We start from the raw sequence: 24,035 nt of genomic DNA on the forward strand, positions 1-24,035 counted from the left end.
CTGTCCATCAAAAGTCAGAACTACTGTCTCACTAGGACGCCATTCGTAGGATGTCTCTTTCCTAACTTTATAATTAAGCCTCCTAGCTTTAACTACCTTTCCGCAACCTAATGGAACATCTATATAGTTTGGTATCTCTTCATTAGAGAAATCTGTGGGAATGCCCCTGGCAATTCCCATACGAGTTACCTGATAAGACGGGATAAAAGCTTTATAGCCTTTTTCAAGTAGGAGACTATTTTCTAGGAAATCGTTTGCAGCAGATGAGATCGTAAATTCCACAACTATCCTGTTACCGCCTAATTTTTTAATTCCGTCTTTACTGATATGTGGAATGTTATGTTTAAAGATGAATTGACCAAATTTTACAGGGTGGATTGATACTCCTGAAGAGGGGTCACTTTCAATCTTAGAAACATGTACTGCAAAAGGTCCCAAATCTGATGATAGGTATTTACGAGTGTATGCCGGGGTCGAAGGTTGATTATTTTTCGATGATTTTGTCGAATTTTCAATCCTAGTTATTTTGTGTCTAATGGACTGATCATCTGCGATTGGGCCTCTTTTCCGCGATGAGGCTTCATTTGGTAATAGCTCGACGTCAGGAATAGGTGAGGAAGAACTTGACCGAATGGAAGGAGCTGTCAATGTTGAAAAACTTGGAGATCCTAGGGATTCACTATCCCGGGATTCAGAATCATGTTCTGGTATCCCCGGATCGGGAGGTTTATTTTTGTCAGAATTCATATTACATTTTATAAGTGAGGGTACACCATAAAAAAGAATTAATTTATAATAAGTAAGAAAATATGATATTTAAAGAATATAAAACTACTTACCAACACCGAGAAACATAAACTAAACTAAATAAATAAATGTTAAACACTCACAAATAAGGAAATATTTACAAATAACATGCAAGAATAATATTTAATAGACCGCGATGACAACCACGTGATATTCGCACTAGAGCTGACCACAGAGTCCCGGTCATCATCGAGTACCTTATAAACCACAATTCACATTTTAAAGCACCCAAGCTCACCGCGGAACCGGCTTCTGATTAAATAAAGTAAATACTACTAATGTAGCCGAATGTTTACCTAAATTCATCTAATGTTTGTTCAGTTCATTCTTATAGCTAACGAATAAAAGTAACATATAAAACTTGTTTGGTTTCTTTTAAATACTTCTGTAAAGTATGCCAAAGCGTCCACAGATCTACTACTTTGTTGTTGTTGATAAACGTGATATCGTGCGAGACGGTCGACAAAAATATATCGCACGCATTCATAGTAGTACACTGTTTTTTGTTGTGGTTTGTTTAGTGCTAAGATTGAAACAGAGTGAGCCGCACGGCTCGTCGTGATAACAATATTTACTTTTTGTTTCAATATTGTACCATTTTAATCTTATATGTGTTTTATAACTGTTTCAAGTAGTGCATCAAATATTAAATTGTTTGGAAGTTGTCTGTTATTTGCTTGACGTGATCTGAGGTTGGTATTTTTGTAGTTTCACTATCATTTCTTTCGTTCGAGTATTTGGCTAATACTTGCTTTATTCATTCGTAATTGAATAGTGGAGCAGTCGAGTATCGAGAATCTGTATATTTCTATTATTTAAGTGGGTATATTAAGATGCATTCTCGTCTGACTGGTTCCAAAGGGCTTACTTAACCTTTGCATTCTTTATAATACTTTCGATCAACCCGCTAATGGGACAACTTCATTCATTTGTTATTGCTATGATGGTAGATTTAAGTCAGTATGGCAGTGTAATTAACGGTAGCTTAGTTACATTTTTAGGTTAATGTTTAGCTTAAGTGAATTTTGTAGGATTTACACTAAGGCACAAAGTAAGCGAAAGTACATTATTATTGTTAACGCATTTCGTGTAAATTCTGCATGAGTCATTCAATTCTGAATTAACGTTTTGTTTTATAATGTTTTGAAAGTGATACGACTGAATAATGAAACAATGAAAATAATTAAAAAGGCAAATGTGTTCGCGTTATTGTTTCACTATTCCTTTTATCTTTTATTTATATAAGAAACTGTCGTTTGCAGTAATATATTAATTCTGACTTTGAAGACGCGCTCCATATTTTCGTTAAGCGTAAGGTTCATATTTAAATAGGTAACAGATAAGAATTATCTTTTGATAATATGTTTATTTATTTATCATAGGAACAAAGTCTGGAGAATGTTGTCGAAGAATTTCATAAAAAGATCTTTAACAAAATGGGTTCAAAGTTCGAAGTTAATTCGTAAGCAAAGCGTTTGGAGTGCTGATAATGAGATAAGTTCTCCGTACAGAGACGTGGAAATACCTAACAGTACGCTATACGAATATGTATGGAAGAACTTGGAGAGATGGCCCGAGAGGACTATGGCGGTATGTAATTTATAATAGCTGACCCGGCAGACTTCGTAGTGCCTCAATCGATAAATAAAAGACACATCAAAGGAAAAACAAAATTGTTTGTTTTTATATTATTCCGAGCTTTTTTATATTTTCTCCTTTTAAACCTTCCCGGGACTTCCACGAATAATTCAAGACCAAAATTAGCCAAATCGGTCCAGCCGTTCTCGAGTTTTAGCGAGACTAACGAACAGCAATTCATTTTTATATATAGAGATTTAGGCGATCAATAAAGGGATCTTCTTCAAGCGCCCCCCCAACGTGGTTGGTGAAACCGGCGATCGCCAAAGATTAGATAATTATAATAATAATTGCATTTATTTACTCCATAATACAAATACAAATAAAATTTCAATTAATATGACATCAAAATCCTAATTCTAAACAATATTACAATATATTATACTAACACAGTGGAGATAAAAAGGCCGCGGCTCAGCTTTGTGAAACTATCGCTGTTATTCTGCCGTTGCCTGTAAATTACAGGAGATAATTACCGCAATTAAAACATTTGCCATTAATGGCATGCATTGAATTAAAAAACGGCATTTAATGGACGATTTCTGCCAGAAAGAGACAAGAACGTCAGCCACACTTCGAATGTCTGATATTTATTTAAAAAAGGTTTAACACAACTGCGAAACGGATTTAGGTCCCGTGATCCGTCAGTGTGAGTCATGAACTACAATTAAAAAAAAAACAGCATAATAAATCGTTGAGAAACTACTAAGGCGATCTGTTCTCTCGCAGAAGGAGGCGGCGGGGCGAGTGAGGCAAAGCTCTCCTCACTACGCAGAAACCCGCCGCCGCCGAGCAGGGGGTCGGGACCGGGGTCGTATCCGTGACCTGGCCCCCTAAGAGCTAGGGGTCCCACCCGTCTTGTGCGGGGAGAGACCCAGACGTGGGGTGGCGTGCTTTGCACGCTTATCCGCAGTAGGAAGCCGGGTGATGGTAGACCGCGTTCCCCCGACCGCTCTGGGGGAAGGTGTAACGCGGCGCCATCAAAGCGGGCTCTCGGCCCGCTGAACGAGGGAACCGGTGGTCGTGTCGCTGGCGGCCGCCGGTCCGGCGTCCGTGGGACGGTGGGATGGATGTAATGTAGGAGTGGGTAATATCGGTTTTGCCGCGTATCGAATCGTATCTATATATCGAGTATCAATATCGGATATTGAATCTATATATTTTCTGAATCTATATATTGATGGATGCTAGTAGATTTTCTCGATTCATGATATTTGAGATTTGAAACGATATAGTCTAGTCAACAAGTTCAAAAACGTGTTAAATAGACATAAAGCTCCTAAAAATATGTACGATAGCTCATTGGATGCGGAATGATGTCTACAAAAATGTTTTTTAAGGGCTTATTAGCACATAAAAAATTGCGATTGTTATAAACAAAATAAGATTAAAAAAAAAAGGAATTTGATTTTTCCTTAATAATTTCTAAAATAATGGTATTTAAGGAATTTTGAAAAAAGATCCTGAAAGAGGAAGAAATTTCCAATAAAAAAGTCCCAACTCCCGGAATTCTATCTCTGTTATTTATTAAAAAAAAATAACGCTGAAAATAGCGCTCCGCGAGGTCGCTACGGCATAGGCGCGCAGTCTAAAAAGCCGGTATATCACCTAAAATATTTTTTTTATAGTATTAAATAACAATTTAAAAATTTGAATAAATTATGGTGTAATCTAAACACTTGAAGGAAAAAAACCTCGGTGAAAAAAAATTTTACATCGATTTTTCAAAAATTTACACCATTGTTAATTAACTAACTTTTTTCCAATCTCTGTTTTTATAAATTACGGTATAAAAGTTACAATAATTCATCTATAAATTTTTCCCTTCGTGGAGCTCTTATCATTTAAGTACTTAATAAAGTTAAGCAAAAAAAAATTTTTAATCTTTATTATTTTGATAATTATAATTTTTTTTAATTAACAAAAAATTTAATTTCTAAAGAATGTTATGAAAAATTTTTTTTTTTCGTAATATCTTAATATTGCTGTTTTTGCATCTACCATAGGTTTTAATTAACATTTAAAAAAAATTTTTTACGCTATTTGTTAAGAAATTGTTTATAAATAAATAGGCTATTTTGGGATTTAAAAAAAAAAAAGAATTACCGTCTTATTGTATAGGTGAAATAAAGATTTAGAAAAAAAAAAAATCTTAAATAAATGTTTTAATTGTTTAAAATTTTTTTTTTCATATTTCAATTGTTTAAATAATTAGTTAAGAAATTATTTTTTTCTTAAAAATCATCATTGACTCTTTTCAGCGGATTAACAAAGAAATACATTTTTTTATAAATAATTTCATTGTTTATTAACTTAACAATTTGTTATAAAAAATTAATATTAATCGTTATATTTTTTTTCGAAAACTACAAAAAATTATAAAAACAACCATACATAACAAAATATAGAAAAAAAAAATTTGTATTTTTTACAGCATTTTTAGATATTATATGATAATGAAATTACAGCCGTTACATAATTTGTCAAGTTATAAATTGTTATAACTTTTAAACTATAAGAGATACGGTAAAGGACACTCATTTTTATAAAGGATTTATTTATCTTTAAAATAAATTCAAAATCGATCCTGTAACTATTGTTTATCAGTTGTTATAAGCATTTGATAAATAAATGAAAACTGATCGATAGCAGAATGTAAATGAGGTAAGTATAAATTAAAACTAGTATATTATTTAAACAAAATTATATATTTCTATGATTTATACGTAATTAGAAAGATACTTTATCATAGAACAAAAAAGTTTTTGGGTCCGTAGCTGTATCTATATTATTCAACAAATTATAAGCTATGAAATTCCAAAAAATATCAAAGAAATCATAATTTTTTATAAACAAATGCTTATAACTGATAAACAATAGTTACAGGATCGATTTTGAATTTATTTTAAAGATAAATAAATCCTTTATAAAAATGACCTGAGTGTCCTTTACCGTATCTCTTATAGTTTAAAAGTTATAACAATTTATAGCTTGACAAATTATGTAACGGCTGTAATTTCATTATCATATAATATCTAAAAATTCTGTAAAAAATAAATAAAAAAATTCTATATTTTATATATATGGTTGTTTTTATAATTTTTTGTAGTTTTCGAAAAAAAATATAACGATTAATATTAATTTTTTATAACAAATTGTTAAGTTAATAAACAATGAAATTATTTATAAAAAAATGTATTTCTTTGTTAATCCGCTGAAAAGAGTCAATGATGTTTTTTAAGAAAAAAATAATTTCTTAACTAATTATTTAAACAATTGAAATATGAAAAAAAAAATTTTAAACAATTAAAACATTTATTTAAGATTTTTTTTTTTTCTAAATCTTTATTTCACCTATACAATAAGACGGTAATTCTTTTTTTTTTTTAAATCCCAAAATAGTCTATTTATTTATAAACAATTTCTTAACAAATAGCGTAAATTTTTTTTTTTTTAAATGTTAATTAAAACCTATGGTAGATGCAAAAACAGCAATATTAAGATATTACGAAAAAAAAATTTTTTTCATAACATTTTTTAGAAATTAAATTTTTTGTTAATTAAAAAAAATTATAATTATCAAAATAATAAAGATTAAAAATTTTTTTTTGCTTAACTTTATTAAGTACTTAAATGATAAGAGCTCCACGAAGGGAAAAATTTATAGATGAATTATTGTAACTTTTATACCGTAATTTATAAAAACAGAGATTGGAAAAAAGTTAGTTAATTAACAATGGTGTAAATTTTTGATAAATCGATGTTAAATTTTTTTTTCACCGAGGTTTTTTTCCTTCAAGTGTTTAGATTACACCATAAATTATTCAAATTTTTTAATTGTTATTTAATACTATAAAAAAATTATTTTAGGCGATATACCGGCTTTTTAGACTGCGCGCCTATGCCGTAGCGACCGCGCGGAGCGCTATTTTCAGCGTTATTTTTTTTTTATAAATAATAGAGATAGAATTCCGGGAGTTGGGACTTTTTTATTGGAAATTTCCTCCTCTTTCAGGATCTTTTTTCAAAATTCCTTAAATACCATTATTTTAGAAATTATTAAGGAAAAACCAAATTCCTTTTTTTTTTAAATCTTATTTTGTTTATAACAATCGCAATTTTTTATGTGCTAATAAGCCTTAAAAAACATTTTTGTAGACATCATTCCGCATCCAATGAGCTATCGTACATATTTTTAGGAGCTTTATGTCTATTTAACACGTTTTTGAACTTGTTGACTAGACTAATACGCTGATATAATATCGTAGTAGATATAGATTTAAGTCAACGTTATACGGTTGGTTTTCTGATATCAATTTATAATATGATTTTAAAGTAATAAAAAGGACATGAAAATAAAAATATCAAAAAAACTTTCCTTCATGCTTTTACCAGGCTTAGGACTGGCTACATTATTTTCAGTTTTTAGTATTTTGTGCCTTAATTTAAGATTACAAAATATACCAAAAGAGTGTAAATTTCAAAAGTTTAATACAAACACAAGAAATAAACTCAATTATTTGGATTCAACTAAAAATAGAAAAATGTGTACTTTAAAAATCAAACACAAAAAACTTTTAAGTATTTATAAACACTTGTCCAAAAATTCTAGTTCAAGGTCAAAGCCCGTGAAATTAAATTCAACGATGCAAATAGGCTAATACTGCATTCAAGTTACGGTCGAAAGTTGAAACTTCTTTCCTAAATTGTATCCTGCTGATACGCTAAGAATAATCTACAACATATGGACTTAAATATAAGGTTTACAATTGTATGGATAAAGCCTGTTTCTGTTTCATTCATCACATGATATCCCTATCGTGCGCTCACTCACTCTGGCCGATTCGATACAAACCAAACGAATATTGCTGATATTCACGAATCGGTACGTTATGCCGATGCGCATCACATCGAGCGATATCGTGTATCGGCTGATATCGATATATAGATTTCGTGCGGGGCGATATTCAACGATATTGCTGCGATATATAGATATTGAATCTATATACGATTTATATCACCCACTCCTAATGTAATGTGCTCTGCGTCAACCCTGTCCCGCCGTTTCAATAGCCCCGACTGGGCTCCGGCCCGGTCCGAGGTAGGGCGCCGGTTGTGAGCGGCAGGAGTTTTTAGTGAGGTTCAACTCCCACATACCCCACCTGCCGCGCGGGTGGGGATCCGGCGATTTTCTCCTGTGGAAAAAAAAAAAGGCGATCTGTTCACTGCAGTTCCTTCAAACATGTTGCAATTATTTAAAAGTAGCCGTATTTTTTTTTCTATTGCTTAGGTGGGTGGACGAGCTCACGGCCCACCTGATGTAGATGAAGTGGTTACGGCAGCCAATAAACATATACAAAGTAAATGCCGCTATCTACCTTAAAACATGCGTTCTAAGATCTCAGTTTTTATAGTACAACGGCTGCCCCACCCTTCAAACGGAAACGCATTACAGCTTCACGGCAGAAATAGGCAGGGTGGTGGTACGTACCCGTGCGGACTCACAATAATTACGCTAATTATAATTTTGCGGGTTTGATTTTTATTACACAATGTTATTCCTTCACCGTGGAAGTTAATCGTGAGCATTTGTTAAGTACATATTTCACCAGAAAAATTGATACCCGCCTGCGGGATTCGAACACCGTCGCATCGCTACATACGAATGCACCGGACGTCTTATCCTTAAGGCCACGATGACTTCAAAATTCTGTTCAATATGTTCATTCGCACATATGATTGTCCTGTGTTATAAAAAACAGTCCAACGCTGTTTTTCCGTTGTGACCGCGTCAGATTATACAATCCTATTGCAATTTTGTAATGAGTCCTGTACGATTCGAATACGAAGTCACGATTGCATTAAACTAATGGAAATTTGAATCATCAAACAGTAATAACTTAATCAGTTGCTGTAAAAATAGAATTTAATTAACATGAATTATTTTTGCTTCTCTTATGAAGCCATTCTTATGAAGGCCGTTCCAGTCATTATAACTTTGATTAATATTAACTATAATGCGATAATTAATATTGCTGTCGAAGGTACATACATCGAATCGTATTCTGGTCTAAAGATTGACTCTTAGACTTCGTCTTAGAACAGCACCGTTTTCGTGAATTAAAAATGAGTAAAAACCAGGGAATAGGTAGCAGCATACCCTAATGCTACCTCTAGTACCAGACTAAACATTCATTCTGGTATGAAGTATTTGGCAGTTGCTATGCAGTAAAGACCTCAACCTCATGTGTCAAGATTTTCGGCATTCACATTCTTAGCTCAATACCGAATGGATCATGAATACGTATCCCAATTACAGAAATGAAACACACAGCAGCGACTATCCCTATTTATTTAAAATATAGATCAGTTAATACTTAGACCATACTCACAATACTTACCGATTGATATATTTTTTTTGGTCAGGTAGAAATCGCCGGACTTCCATCCTTCACTGGGGATGGAGGGCGGGGCATGACGGAGTCGAACTGACTAAAACCTCCTGTCGCTCAACAAGCCACGTCCGAACCTCGCATGAGACAGAACTCATGAAAAGGCAAAGGGGGGAAAGTGAATCGTTTAGTGTAGAGCACATCTCTCCCATCACCCTCCCCCTCAAGACACCGGACCGGCGGTCGTCGGCGCCACGACCACCAGACCTCTCGGTCGGCAGGCTATCCGAAGCCCGCCTTACCGATTGATATAAGGAAAGCGGTGTGCTTCTGTGCGAATAAAATTATGATAACCATTCACTTGATTTCAGGTCTGCGCCACCACAGGCCGTGGGTACACATACGAGCAAGGTTTCAAACTTTCTAACACGTTCGCAGCAAACCTTAGAAGGAAGTTCCAAGTCCGCGATGGAGACGTCGTAGCCGTGATGCTACCAAACGTCCCAGATTATCCCCTTGTGACCATGGGAATATTAGAAGCTGGAGGCATTATAACATCTATAAACCCGATTTATACGGCGCGTAAGTTACTTCCAGCTCCGTAAACAACAAAAAAAACGAGTAATTTAATATATCTGATTATATTTTAAATTATTCGACAGCAAATATTCTGCTCATCCTTGTTCGTTCTGATTATTTCACGAAAATAATAGAAGCATGATCCTCAAAGGCAAAGATTTGTAGTCTTTGGCTTCACAGCGTTGATGAGTTCATATGCTGCCTAGTGTGGAGCGATCGATCATCGAAGCCTATAAACCCACGATCACCACAAAGACATCAACTCGAAGGCTCCATTGGTCGCTTCAAAAATTACAGAGCTTCGAGATCAGCGAATCTGGATATAATCATAGTATGAATGAGAAAAATCCTTGATTTAACTCAACAATATCCCATACAAATTTTCAGATGAAGTCCAAAGGCAACTTGTATTGTCTGAAGCCAAAATTGTGGTTACATTGCCGGAGACAGTGGCCATTATAAAGGAGGCTTGTAAGATGGCCAAAATAGATCTTCCAATCATAACCATAAAAACAAATGGGGAGGTGACACCGGAAGGAACAGTACTCTTCAACGATTTGACGGAAGACGTACACGTGGACAAATCCTGTTTGAGGGAGGTCAGGAGGAGTGCAAGCGACGTCTGCTTCCTCCCGTACTCGAGTGGAACAACCGGCCTTCCAAAAGGCGTCGAACTTACTCACAGGAATTTGATTGCAAATTGTGAACAGGTTAATGAACCGTTGATCGCGTGCCATAACGAGACTACTGGTAAGTTTTATCTGTCCGTGTGTTTACGAGCATTTATCAGCTTCGACGAGATTGCGTTGAAATTTTAAGCGTTTACATTTTAAGCGATAACATTACATTAGATACTTTCTTCTTCTTCTCGCTTCGGTTTTGTCAATACTGAGGGTCGTAACCACCTCCTCGCAACAAGAGCTTAGTCTGGATCATTCTACGATATTTGGTCCTATCTGCCGCCGAGTCGCTGATGTCGAGTCGCCCAAAACACGTCATTACGCATTCTCCCGATCCATAAACTGTGCTTTTAGGTACCACAAGCACCGGTCACTATCCCCGTCGAACCCGTCGCTTGCGACGAAGGGCTCTACGAGCGAATTAACCCATAGACACAGCCCACTGAGTTTCTCGCCGGATCTTCTCGCGTTTCCGATCCGGTGGTATATTCTGCGAAGCACTGCTCTTGCTAGGGTCAGTGTTAGCAACACTCCGGTTTGAGTGTTGCTAACACACCCGGTGAGCTCACCTACATGTTAGGGCGAAGCTGAAATAGCCTATCAAGGCTATCAGCATAGGCAGGAAAAAATCAAATGGTGTCGAGAGTAGTGCAGATGTGGTCAGCCCAACGTGTCGGATCTCTATGTCGTGGTCTTCTTCCATCCGCTATGAGACATTATTATTAGACACTACCAATGACTTTTTTTAATTACAAGAGACTATTGTATTGCTAAGCGATTAGCGTTACCTCGACCGTAAAAACAGTTGTTTTACGTTTGTTTGCTCTTTGTCTGCAGGTTTCAATTCTAGAAATTTAATAAGATTGCATAGAATCATATGCATGTTTGTCTCTATATCATAGTACCTATATCATATATCAAGGAATGATAGTTTCAGAGACCAGCTGACTATGATTTAACCTCTTTTTGTTTTTTTTTTATGTTCCATATTTGAGTAGTTTTTATAACTGGCACACGGGCAACTGTGGTAGCATTTTAAATTATGTTTTGACGAAGATTCGAGGAAATCACGTGTGAGTCATGGGCCAGATGGTGCAGCTTTTCGTAAGATGAGGGTTGACTTTGGCATTTCAAAAGTGTTGATATTGCCTTGGACGGTGCTACGGACTTACTTCGGTTGTAGATTTTATAATTGGTATTATTTCAACTGTTTCCATCTGACACTACTTTTTATTATTCATAATTTGGAATACTGTACTTTTTATGTGGAAAAATCAACGATCTCACGGTACGGAGCTAATATATGTGAATGCCACCAGCGCACCAGAGTCCGCGCGGGTAGGTACCACCACCCTGCCTATTTCTACCGTGAAGCAGTAATGTGTTTCGGTTTGAAGGGTGGGGCAGCCGTTGTAACTATACTTGAGACCTTAGAACTTATATCTCAGGGTGGGTGGCGCATTTGTGTTGTAGATGTCTATGGGTTCCAGTAACTACTTAACACCAGGTGGGCTGTGACCTCGTCCACCGATCTGAGCAATAAAAAATAAAAAAATATATGAATTCGAAGTTTCTTAACGTCTTTGCGGTGGGAATAGACAAGATTGTGCTACTTGTAACCTATAGACACAGCCTATTGAGTTTCTCGCCGGATCTTCTTAGTAGGTCGCATTTCCTTCCGGTGGTAGATTCTGCTCTTGCTGGGGCTAATGTTAGTAACGCCCCAAGGCTAGAGCCCCGAAAGCTCACCTACTCGCTCGGTTACGCTAGCATAGCTTCTCAAGGCTATCAGCATAGGTAGGAAAAAAAGAAGCTCTGGACGCATTTGAGCGGATGCGTCTTGGTGTATATGTCATATTATTATGTACATATATTATGTTCTTTGGTTCGCGATTTCACGTACCAATGGAACTTCAAATCCAGTGATATTTTATGGACCTGAAATTGACACAAGCAATTCTAAATGCCAGGAAAATACAGTTAAAAATAATAATAGAAAAATAAATTACAAGCTAAGCGGATACCTACTCCTCCTCCTTCAGTCGATCGCTCATTGCTGAGCATCGTGATGCGCCCACCTGTGACCTTTTTTTGTAATTTTTAGCCACCTGTGTCGGTCAGTGGCACAGTGAAGTGCGTGACTCAGTCTCATGTCCAGATACTCAGACACTTGGTCACTCCATCTTTTTCAGCTACGGCCTCTGGATCGTCTTCCATCCACTTTACCCGTCACTATGAGTCTCTCCAGGTTGTCAGAGGGTTTTCTTGCTATATGACCAAAGTGTTGGAGCACTCTATATAGACATTTGGGGGATAGCCTCTGGTCAACTTTTAGCTCGTTGAGGATGGAAGCGTTCGTCCGGAAAGCCGTCCAAGGGATGCGCAACATGCGCCGCCAGCACCACATCTCAAACGCGTCTATGCGACGCCTGTCAGACTCTTTCAAGATCCAGATCTCAGCCCCATACAAAAAGATTAAGAAAACGAGCGTCTCAACAATTTGCACTTTCGTCTTCTTGAGTATGTTTCGATCTCTCCATATTTTGTTTAGCTGGCTCATAGCGGATTTGGCCATTCCGATGCGTCGCCTTATTTCGGTTTCCGATCCACCTCTATTGGAAATAATCGAGCTGAGGTACACGAAAGTCTTGACGATGTCGTATTGGCCAAGAATATTATTCTCGTTAAGGGTGCCGTATTTATCCACGATCATGATCTTTGTTTTGGACTGGTTGATCTTTAGTCCCATTTCCTCGCTAACTATAACCAGACGTCGCAGCAGCTCCTCCATTTCCTCTTCTGATGACGCCACTAATTCGCTTTCACAAATACACTTTTCGCAGTTCCGTCAACACGCCGGCTAGGTATTATTACTAAAATAATAGTTTTATTGTCAACCAGATTACGTAATAATATTCTTCTTCGTCTTCCTAGTCAGATACTCTTGGCGGAGTAGTCGTAGTTGTCGATGGACAGGGCTGCGTCTCATCATCGTAGTATATCAGTTACAAAATTTATCAATCGATATCGAAAAGATAGAAGCTAGAATCGACTAACATCGATTTATTTAACAGACAAGTGACATTCACCAGCCCTTTCCTAAAGTATATTTATCATCTTCAAAGCATACAAATAAATTAAAAACGTTTTATGATACTTTGGTAGTTTCAATAACCAATATTTGCACCGCAAGCCAATTACTAATGTAAACTTAATTTATTATTCCTCACCGCCTTCTGTTTAACCAAGTGTAACGTAATCCATCTATAAAAAAATAAATCTGCGTAATGTATGTATACGCATAAATTTAGAACGTAGTCAACAAGTTATTTAAAATTCTTTTTTTTGTCGTGTTTATTATTGTTAGAAGATTCTTGTAAAAAAATATATATTAATGAACGTGCGCGCAAAAAAAAAAAAATTTGGAAAACTTAATCACCATATTATTTTTTCTAATGTAACCTTATGGTTATGACAAAACATTGACAGAATGCGTGCTGCAAATATCGTCAAAGAGGATGTAAAAAAACTGAATTGAACATTTTACAACAAATCTTTGCTATTGGATCCTCATGGTGGTACTACATACAATTCGCTATACAATATCCTATATTACAATATTTTCTCAGGTTCAGATTTGTATAAAAGAAAATTTAATAAAATCAATAATAAATTTAAGTCCACGAAGCGAACCGAGGGCGGGTCGCTAGTGATATTATAAATGTATTTAGAACTACAAGGTGTATCCAAAAATATATTTATTGAATGAATTCGAAACAAATATTATACGTATAGACACTATAGACATTATTAGTATCTATATATTAATACGTGAAGCAAAAACTTTGTATCCCTTTTTACGAAAATTGCGCGGACGGAGGAGTATGAAATTTTCCACACTTATAGATAATATAGAGAAGAAGTGCACAATGCTAATATTATTTTAAAATAATGCATAAAAGATACATTAAATCAATAAAGAAAACATTACACACAATACATACCATGTATTTGACGCCCACACGCATGCATACTATTTATTGTCAAACTTTTGTTCTTGACGTCTGTTGTCAAATTCAGATTAAATATTGTTTGTCTTTGTTAATATTTTTTATAGTGTGGTCTTGGCGAAATTTGTGATTATAGAAGTATAAAATACAATCATAATAGTGTACAAACTTACATTTCCAATTAATTATAGTCGAATTTTGACTAATGCGGGACCTCTAGTAGATATTATTAGTATAGATATTATTAGTATAGATATTATTAGTATATTTTAGTATATTAGGCGATTGCATGCAGCAGAGATGCGAATGTTACGATGGATGTGTGGAGTAACGAGAATGGATAGAATACGGAATTAATATGTTAGAGAAAGTCTGAAAGTGGTACCTGTGACCGAGAAGCTGAGAAGTGCGCGTTTGGAATGGTATGGACATGTTATGAGACGAAATGAAAATGAGGTTGGTAAGAGAATGTTAACTATGAATGTGGAAGGATATAGAGGAAGAGATAGACCTAAGAAGAAATGGATGGATTGCGTGAAAAACGATATGGGTAAGAAGGGAGTGAGCGAAGAAATGGTATATGATAGAAGAGTATGGAAAGAGAAAACATGTTGCACCGACCCCAGGTGACTGGGAGAAGGGCAGGATAATGATAGTATTTTCCAGATCTTATAGTACATATTTACAATAGTTAAATAGTCAATAATACCGCTTAAACATACAGTTGGAGAGTTTTTGGCGTGACAACGTCTTATAATTCGATGAAGCCGGCTGCACGCACGAAAAAACATGACTCATGCGGCGTGACCTCGCTCTGAGGCGTTCCATTTAAGGCTTGAACTGCAAGCGAGAGCGCGCAACGAGCCATAAAGAGGCACAATCTGCCTCCGCGTTTGGCAGCGTTCGACATTTGTCTCTCTCCTACTTGAGTAAGCGATGCATCCGCGTGGACAGCTGCTATACAATAATACATTTACATGTTTTCGTCAAGTATGAAGCTCAGTGAAAAGTGAATGTGGTGTCAATTGTTTATAGCAACGATAATTGCGATAATTGAAAAATGAAACCATTCCATCAGTATTTTCTTATGACGTTGTCACGTTCAACTATCGTTAGTAAACCGACTTTACAGACAACCGATTTTTGAGGTGTCTCACTCCGTTGCTCAGTGGCTTAGTCGGAAAATAATTAATATACCAAAACTAAGGACTCATATTTCTTGATCTCCAGAAACACATCAGGACAAGGTGCTGGTCGTTCTACCTCTGTTCCACATCTACTCTGCATCAGTGCTGATGTTCCACAAGATGGCCCAAGGAGCGAAATTGGTGACCGTGAAGAAGTTCACTCCTGAAGACTACTTCAAAGCAATCGAAGGCTACAAAACTAATCTGTTGTTTGTTGCTCCTCCATTAAGTAAGTCACATTTTCTTTGTGCTAGTTTTAAAAGTCGGAGACAGGAGATGAAGCTTATATGTTGACTTTTTTTTTAAATGGTGGTAGAAATCTTCTGGTAGTAGGACGTCTTGTGACGGGAGCTTACCACTCTGCCTTTATCTTTTTTGAAGCAATAATGTGTTTCGGTTTGAACGGTGGGGCAGTCGATATAGGGTTAAAACTGAGACCTTAGAACTTATATCTCAAGGTAGGTGGCGGCATTTACCTTGTAGATGTCTATGAGCTCCGGTAACCACTTAACATCAGGTGGGACATGAGTTCGTCTACCCACCTAAGCAATTAGTAACCTAACATTATCTGGGTATAATATAAATTATATTCCTGATCAGAATAAAGTGTAATCGAATTGGCTATTCGACGCCTGAGTGTGTTTGTATTGTGTGTATATGTTTCCCGTATTCAAACACACCCAAGAAATTACTAATTTTTGTGCTATTGGATGCTTTCAATTTTCGAATCATCATTATTCATGAAATTTGACTAGCATTTGTGCTTTGCACGCGTTGTTAACAATCAGTAGAAATAAGCAGAATTGTGGACCATACAATGAGCAAGCGCGCTGCTATATTGCTTTCTTCTTCTTTGTCTTTTAGCTCCGGCACGGTTCGTGCATTAGCCAGCGTCAAGTCATATTTTTTTTAAATTCGCCGTTTTAATTATTTACCGTTTATGAATAATAAAAAACGAAGGAAACTATTCGCGACATAACATAAATTATTAAAAACGAATTAAATTTACAAATGAAATGATATGTGATGAAATATAATCTCAGTAAAAGGTGGTCATTTACTGAGACTTTTTCAGTGGATTTATTGGAGGATCCTGAGGAGCTACGTCCACCTGCTTTGTTTCATTTTCCCACAATTGTGCACTTTCACAGATTCTAAACAGTTAATAAACCGCCGTTATTACACATTTTAAACATGAAGAAACACTATATAGACAAAATAAAACAAATCACACAACTTCACTCCTCGCGTTCCCGTCATAAAGTCTACATTGCTTTCAACTGTCAAAAACAACATGGTTAGTCTGCATTTAGTACATGGATAATCTGCATTTCATTAAGCTTTAGTAATTGAGAGCATAAATTCATTGTAATAAGGTCGTTTTCTCAGTGTTTCTGATGGCATCGCACCCGGCGGCCACGGAGAAGTCTCTTCGGTACATCGAGGTGTTGGTGTCGGGCGCCGCGCCTCTCTCCGCCTCCGACACTCACAGATTCTTTGAGAAAGCTAACGTAAGACTTCTGTGTGCTTAGTGCGAGTTTTTTAACGCTCTCGATAACGTAAAAGTTAACTCAAATTTGTATGGAGTCGGAACGTTTGCCTACGGTTGCCGCTAGGGGCGCTGTTCCAACTGCATACCGACACTCGTTCCAGTGACAAGGACGGGACAACTGTTATAATAATATAATACTCTAACCTCATGTCTCAAGTTTAACGGCGTTTTTAGGTCGTGATATACTTAACCAAGTGGTACCATATAACCATTATCTACTTAATGCTCACTTAAAAAAAAGGATTGTGTGGTAAAAGTGAAACTTTTTTTCACATTATAGACATTTAACTCTGACAAACAACATTTACATTAAACACTGACAAAAACAAACAAAATAGCGTGGGGTACTGGCACAAACAAGTAATATAGATGAGTAGTCTATACACTACACGGTCAGCTGCTGCGAACTATAGGCGCCGCCATATTGACCTTAGCTGCGCTGACGAGCGCCTTTCACTTTACCCCTACTCCGCGGCCGACCGTCACGCGACATGCAACACACAGACGAAAAAGTTTGAGAGAAAGTAAAAGTAAAAGTTTCACTTTAATATAGTAAGTAACGAATACACTTTTTATTTCAGAAAAAAATTGATTTCCGTCAAGGGTACGGGTTGACGGAAACATCGCCTACGATCTCATTGACTCCTAAAGGCTGCAAGAAGAACTACGATGCGACTGGACCTCCCATACCCAGCACTCGGCTCAGGATCGTCGACAACGACCTCAATAATATCGGACCTAATCAGGTAATTTCTAGACGAGACAGTAATTTCACGATGCAACATTTTTTTTCAACATTCTAACTCGAAAACCTCAAAATGTCCCTTCTAGTCTTCTATCTCTCTATATCAGCCTTTCCCAAAGTGGGCGACAACGCCCCCTTGTGGGCGCTGCAATCCTAAAGGAGGGCGGTAAGAGACCCAGAAAAAAATGGGGGCGTTGTGTAGAGGCTTGGTAGGCTATTTGTAATTTCATCTAGGAGGACTCTTAGACACCGACTGAGCTATCGCTATAGTAGTTTTTATGTTGGTGAAAAAATGGGAGCGCTAAAATATAATTTATTCTCAAAGTGGACAGTAGACAAAATAAGTTTGGGAGCCCCTGATCTACATGCATATATTAAATGTTTGTCCGAATGTACATACATAGGTACATCTCATATATTTTGTCCTCTGTAAGTTTTTAAACTAATCATTTGATTGTGATAAAATTTTGGTGCAACTTTTTTTATATTTTTTTATTGCTTAGATGGGTGGACGAGCTCACAGCCCACCTGGTGTTAAGTGGTTACTGGAGCCCATAGACATCTATTATTAGGGTCACAAGAAATTTTACATAACTCATAGCGAGAGAAGGAGATCTGTGGAGTTCACGGTTCATCTGGTTTTAAGTAGTTATCTGAACCAATAGACATCATAACCTGAAAGTCTCCAACCAACTTGAGTTTTTTTTTTTTTATTGCTTAGATGGGTGGACGAGCTCACAGCCCACCTGGTGTTAAGTGGTCACTGGAGCCCATAGACATCTATAACGTAAATGCGCCACCCACCTTGAGATATAAGTTCTAAGGTCTCAAGTATAGTTAGAACGGCTGCCCCACCCTTCAAACCGAAACGCATTACTGCTTCACGGCAGAAATAGGCAGGGTGTTGGTACCTACCCGTACGGACTCACAAGACGTCCTAACACCAGTAATTACGCAAATTATAATTTTTCGGGTTTGATTTTTATTATACGATGTGAACATTTATTGCTGAGTACGTATTTCATTAGAAAAATTGGTACCCGCCTGAGATTCGAACACTGGTGCATCGCTCAACACGAATGCACCGGACGTCTTATCCTTTAGGCCACGACGACTTCCTAATTTAAGTAAGACTCAATAATGTAAAGTATAACAGTCGTGCCATCCTCCCAATGGCAACGCATTAATGCTTCAAGGCAGAAATAGGCAGAGCGGCACTCACCCGTGCAGACGCGTAAGACACTTTACCGCCAGATGAAAGATTTCTAATATGGACTTTAACCTGGACTTTAGTCTTTTAGCCCCAATTTTTTGCTATAATGTCTAACGCGTTTTCTAAAACTAATCAAAATTGAAGACATGAGTGGATGAAGGGGATATGATACAATACAAATTCATGGGCGACGGTAACCACTCAACATCAGGTGGGCCGTATACTCGTCTGCCTACAAGGGCAATAAAAAATTAAAAAAAAATTGTTAATTTTGAGAAAACGGTCAATAAACATTTTGTTACTTGTACATTTCTTCGGACATAGCTCCTTCATCACATGCATTTTCTAAAAATAGCATTTAAACGTGAAGCTTTAAGGTCGAATATGGGCATATAACACCTTCATTCAATGTAAAAACTCAAAAATCTTATAAATGATACATAACCCCTTCATCCACTCATGTCTTCAATTAATATCAAAATGTATTGGACTTTGTAAATGTCGGTGATAATGAGATTACTTTATTTTGCATCCCAGACTGGCGAGATCCTGGTGCACGGTCCGCAAGTGATGCGAGGATACAAGAACAACCCGCGAGCTAACGAGGAGGTGTTCACCGCGGACGGCTGGTTCAGGACCGGAGACCTGGGACACGTGGATGAGGAGGGAACGCTGACCATCGCTGATCGACTCAAGGAACTTATCAAGGTATTACTTGTCATCACAGACAGACTCACGACCGCACTGTAAATGCCGCTGTCGTAGGACTGGTGGTAGGAAGTCTTGTGATTCCGCACGGGTGGGTACCACCACCCTGCCTATTTCTGCCGTGAAGCAGTAATGCGTTTCAGTTTGAAGGGCGGGGCAGCCGTGGTAACTACACTGAGACCTTAGAACTCATATCTCAAGGTGGGCAGCGGCATTTACGTTGTAGATGTCTATGAGCTCCAGTAACCACTTAAAACCAGGTAAATCGGACAGAGACCAACTATCCAGAAATAGGTATAGTTTCCACTAGCGACCCGCCCTCGCTTCGCTTCGGAAACATTAAAACACACATGAAACAAAAAAATAAATAAAAAATAAATTAAAAAAGTAGCCTATGTTCATCAGGGACAATGTCGGCTTCTAATGGAAAAAGAATTTTTCAAATCGGTCCAGTAGTTTCGGAGCCTATTCGAAACAAACAAACAAACAAACAAATCTTTCCTCTTTATAATATTAGTATAGATTAGTATAGATATACCTTTAGATGACTCCTCCATTAGCAATTATTTAATTTTTTAAATACAATTCTGTTCGATACCTCCGTACAACGAATTAAATTGTCATAATGCAAACTCCCATATGACCATTCCCAAGTTTATTTTCTCCCATGCAAGCAATAAACTAAGTCGTCTTTAAAAAGGCTACGATCCTAGCTCACTGGGTTTCTCGCTGGATCTTCTCAGTGGGTCGCGTTTCCGATCTGGTGGTAGGTTCTGAGAAGCACTGATCTTGCTAGGGGCTAGTGTTAGCAAATTCTCTCAGGTTGTGCCCGTGAGCTCACCTACCCATCCGCGTGTAGCTGGAATAACCTCTTAGGCTACTAGCAAATAGGTTTTTTTTATTGCCCTTGTAGGCAGACGAACATACGGCCCACCTGATGGTGAGTGGTTACCGTCGCCCATGGATCTCGGCAATGCCAGGGGCAGAGCATGGCCGCTGCCTACCGCTAGATATAAGTTCGAAGATCTCAGTATAGGTACAACTGCTGGTATCATGATAAAAAAAGACGATCCTATTTGGTCCCACTTGAATCCCAGTTTAGCAAATATTGTCCCAAAACGAGCACCGTCTAAAATTGGACTCACATTCCTAGGTCAAAGGATTCCAAGTGCCACCGGCCGAGCTGGAGGCCGTCCTTCGTTCTCATCCATCCGTCAGCGACGCTGCGGTCATAGGCGTCCCGCATCCAACCAAAGGGGAGACCCCTAAAGCATTTATATCCCTAAAACCAGGGTTCAACGATAACTCTGAAGAACTGAAAGACTACGTCCGAGAGCGGGTAGCGGCTTACAAGAGAATAGAAGACTTTAAGTTTGTAGATAGCATCCCTAAAAGTCCTTCGGGGAAGATACTGAGGAAGGTTCTGAAGGAGCAATATTGCTGCTAGGCGAAGAATTGGTTGATGCAGCGTGTAATGGATTTTTTTTTATACGAAAATGAATCGAGGGTGACCCTGAGGGAAATCAATGATGTACCAATAATTCATAATATTCCGAATGATCGATGTTGGTTGGTGGTGGTCGAGAAGAGGAATCGCGCTTGAAGACTAAATGGCTAACAAAAGCAGATCAAATTACTATTTTTAATATAAAATATATTTGTACGATAATTAAATATATTATATCATGTGTACAGGATGAGACAGGATTGTTAATTTCGTGAAAGATTTCGATGAACTTTTCGAAGCTTTGTAAAGTGGACTTTAAAGTTTTAGAAGGGTGTTGTTGTTGTTTATGTGTTTTACTCCTCAATATAAAAATAAAGTTTCTGTGTGATTAGTGCGAGTTTTTAACGTTCTCGCTAGCGTAAAAGTTAACACAATTTTGTATGGATTGGTACGTTTGCGTACGTTTGCCGCTAGGGGCGCTGTTTCAACTGCACATACTTTCGGCTAACTTTTACGCTATCGTGAACGTTAAATAACTCGCACTAAGAAGAAAAGTGCATGTTAGTAAAGAAAATTTGCGTTAGCTTCGTACCACGTACATTGCTATTGGCGGGCGCGATGGTTTCTTGCAAACGATTTAACTGTTAATCAACTTCGAATAAATAAATGAGGAGGTTCTCGTTTCATTGTTATTTAAATATTTAGTATTATCTTCGGTTTTCGCGAATCAAGATATTATTATAGCTACTAATATATTATAGTTTAATCTCTTATGTATTACAGCTACTAATATATTATAGTTTAATCTCTTATGTATTATAGCTACTAATATATTATAGTTTAATCTCTTATGTATGATATCCGGCACATCGAATACTTCACGACTGAAATATTTTTCGATGATGTTTGTATATTGTGCCAACTAACTCTGCCAACTATCAAAATATATTTTTCTATATTACATATACATATTGTAATAGTCATAATATTGAAACATTGGCTTTTAATTAAAATTTCCACACATTTTAAAAGACTGATTTAAACAAAGAAGTACTTTCGAGTCAAGATCTCTATTAAGATAGACGCATATACATATACAGTCAAACCTGGGTAAGTGAGAACTGAATAAGTGAGAAAACTCTATAAGTGAGAGTAATAGCCAGGACCCGTCATTTTAAGCTCCCAAAACCTCTATTAGCGAGAAACAGAAACCTCTGTAAGAGAGAGTCGTTTTTCCCTCATGGACCTCCGTAAGTGAGACTCCTACTTATCTACACCTCTATAAGCGACAGTCGAGCTTTATTTATTTATATTATTTAGGAGGAACAAATGACAAAACCAATTACAAATTTAACATCTGCTATTTTATGACTCATTCTTAACTTTCGTGGAACTTCCTACCATTGTTTTTATATTGTTTTCTCGTCAATATTGAACCTACTCTATTTCGTGGAACTAAATAACGTTGTAATTTTATCGCATTCTTTTCGAATGGACACGTGTGCCTGTGTACCGTCCTATTTGTCGGACTTACTCAGTTTATCGTTAATCAATTGCGAAGGAAAGTTCTGTTCTGCATCATGTCAAAACGGAAAATTGAAGTACTGTCATTAAGTGATAAACTTAAAATAGTGAATGTGTTTGAATTCGGAAAATCGCGAAATGAAATTCAGAGAGTACATTAGCGAGAAACTCGGGTTAGTGAGAATGAGATTGTGCTCCCTTGAACTCTCGCTTATCCAGGTTTGACTGTATATATATATATATATATATATATTTCAATTGATTGATACACCGCGTGTAATTAGTTTCCAAACGATTCTTTTCCACCTGATGGTTGTCTGGAAGAGATCGCTCTTAGCGATAAGACCGCCAATTGTACTTTTTTTGTATTTAATATTTCACATTGTTTCTTTTGTTGGTGTACAATAAATAATACTCTCTCTCTCTGTCCCTCTCACAGGATTTTGTCGAAGTCACCATCGTTAAGATCATTGAGAAATACATGATTATTTTTTTACTAGTTTATATTTTACTCTTTATCAATATAATCATTAAAAAATACTTGAAAATGTTGTGCGTTGTTAAGCGGCTGTTTATCTTTATAATCTGATTACACGAATGAAACAGATATTATATTTACATAATTACACTTTTGTTTGATGTTTTTATTTTAAAAAATAATAATTAATTAAAATATATTTTTTATTTATTATGTAATATTATTTTTCTTTAAAACTACTACACTGTAAGCTAAAATAATCTTCCAACGAGGTCTTGAATGACGGTGTTTATAATAACCAGCTTCTTTTTTTATTGTCCTTGTAATAAGTCGATTAAACGGCCCACCTGATGGTGATTATGGTTACCGTCGCCCATGGACTTCAGCAATGTCAAGGGGCAGGGCCAAGCCGCTGCCTACCGTTACCATTCCGAGTCGCAAAAAAACACAACTACTAGAAAAAAAGAACAATAAATGTGTAGACATGTCCGAGGCTATTATCTAAGATTACAACCACGTGGCTTGTTCAAACAATCATCAGTGTATTCGTGTATTCCGAGTGTGCCAATTCTAAGTTTGATAGCTAAAGGCTTCGACTAGTAAATCAAGAGGCTTTAATTGTCCATCTAAGTTAAAAGCCCGTAACAGAAAACATTCATTCTTGACACGACGGGTTTTGCGAATGTCTCACCGCAACCAGCGATACATTTTTACTGGCAGTAGGACCTTTTGTGAGTCTGCGCGGGTGGGTACCACCACCCTGCCTATTTCTGCCGTGAAGCAGTAATGCGTTTCGGTTTGAAGGGTGTGGCAGCCGTTGTAACTTACTTGAGACCTTAGAACTTATATCTCAAGGTGGGTGGCGCATTTACGTTGTGAATGTCATGGGCTCCAGTAACCACTTAACACCAGGTGGGCTGTGAGCTCGTCCACCCATCTAAGCAATAAAAAATTACATGTGTGCAATTCACACGTGGTAGAAGTGAAACCTTCCAAAATCAAAATACAATTATCCTAAACGTCTTAGTATATGTAAAATTTTGTCATTAGTAAATAATTGTAAGGTAGCGCCCTC

At 37.0% G+C, this 24,035-nt stretch overlaps 1 protein-coding gene across 2 annotated transcripts; it reads left to right on the plus strand.

The window, feature by feature from the left end:
* Positions 1–1,241: 1,241 nt before the first annotated feature.
* On the plus strand, positions 1,242–21,650 carry LOC114253497 (uncharacterized). Of its 2 annotated transcripts, none has more exons than XM_028188433.2 (9): positions 1,242–1,499; positions 2,190–2,397; positions 9,209–9,419; positions 9,804–10,166; positions 15,337–15,522; positions 16,683–16,804; positions 17,427–17,591; positions 19,341–19,511; positions 20,665–21,650. In XM_028188433.2, exons 2-9 carry the CDS (start codon positions 2,206–2,208, stop codon positions 20,956–20,958), a joined length of 1,704 nt encoding a protein of 567 aa, XP_028044234.2. In that variant the 5' UTR covers positions 1,242–1,499; positions 2,190–2,205; the 3' UTR covers positions 20,959–21,650. The 2 variants fall into 2 exon arrangements, with proteins under 2 accessions (XP_028044234.2, XP_089590947.1); XM_089734821.1 differs by lacking the exon at positions 1,242–1,499 and adding an exon at positions 1,772–1,858.
* The last annotated feature ends 2,385 nt before the right edge of the window (positions 21,651–24,035 follow it).

Source organism: Bombyx mandarina, chromosome 18, assembly GCF_030267445.1.
Source record: "Bombyx mandarina strain Sakado chromosome 18, ASM3026744v2".
NCBI classification, from domain to species: domain Eukaryota; kingdom Metazoa; phylum Arthropoda; class Insecta; order Lepidoptera; family Bombycidae; genus Bombyx; species Bombyx mandarina.

What these genes read in the sequence shown, in the direction of transcription:
- LOC114253497 (XM_028188433.2), top strand. Translation starts at nt 2,206, where the DNA reads ATGTTGTCGAAGAATTTCATAAAAAGATCTTTAACAAAATGGGTTCAA. An exon ending in GTTTGTTGCTCCTCCATTAA is followed by an intron (nt 15,523 to 16,682) that starts GTAAGTCACATT and finishes TCGTTTTCTCAG; the next exon opens with TGTTTCTGATGGCATCGCAC. An exon ending in ATAATATCGGACCTAATCAG is followed by an intron (nt 17,592 to 19,340) that starts GTAATTTCTAGA and finishes TTTGCATCCCAG; the next exon opens with ACTGGCGAGATCCTGGTGCA.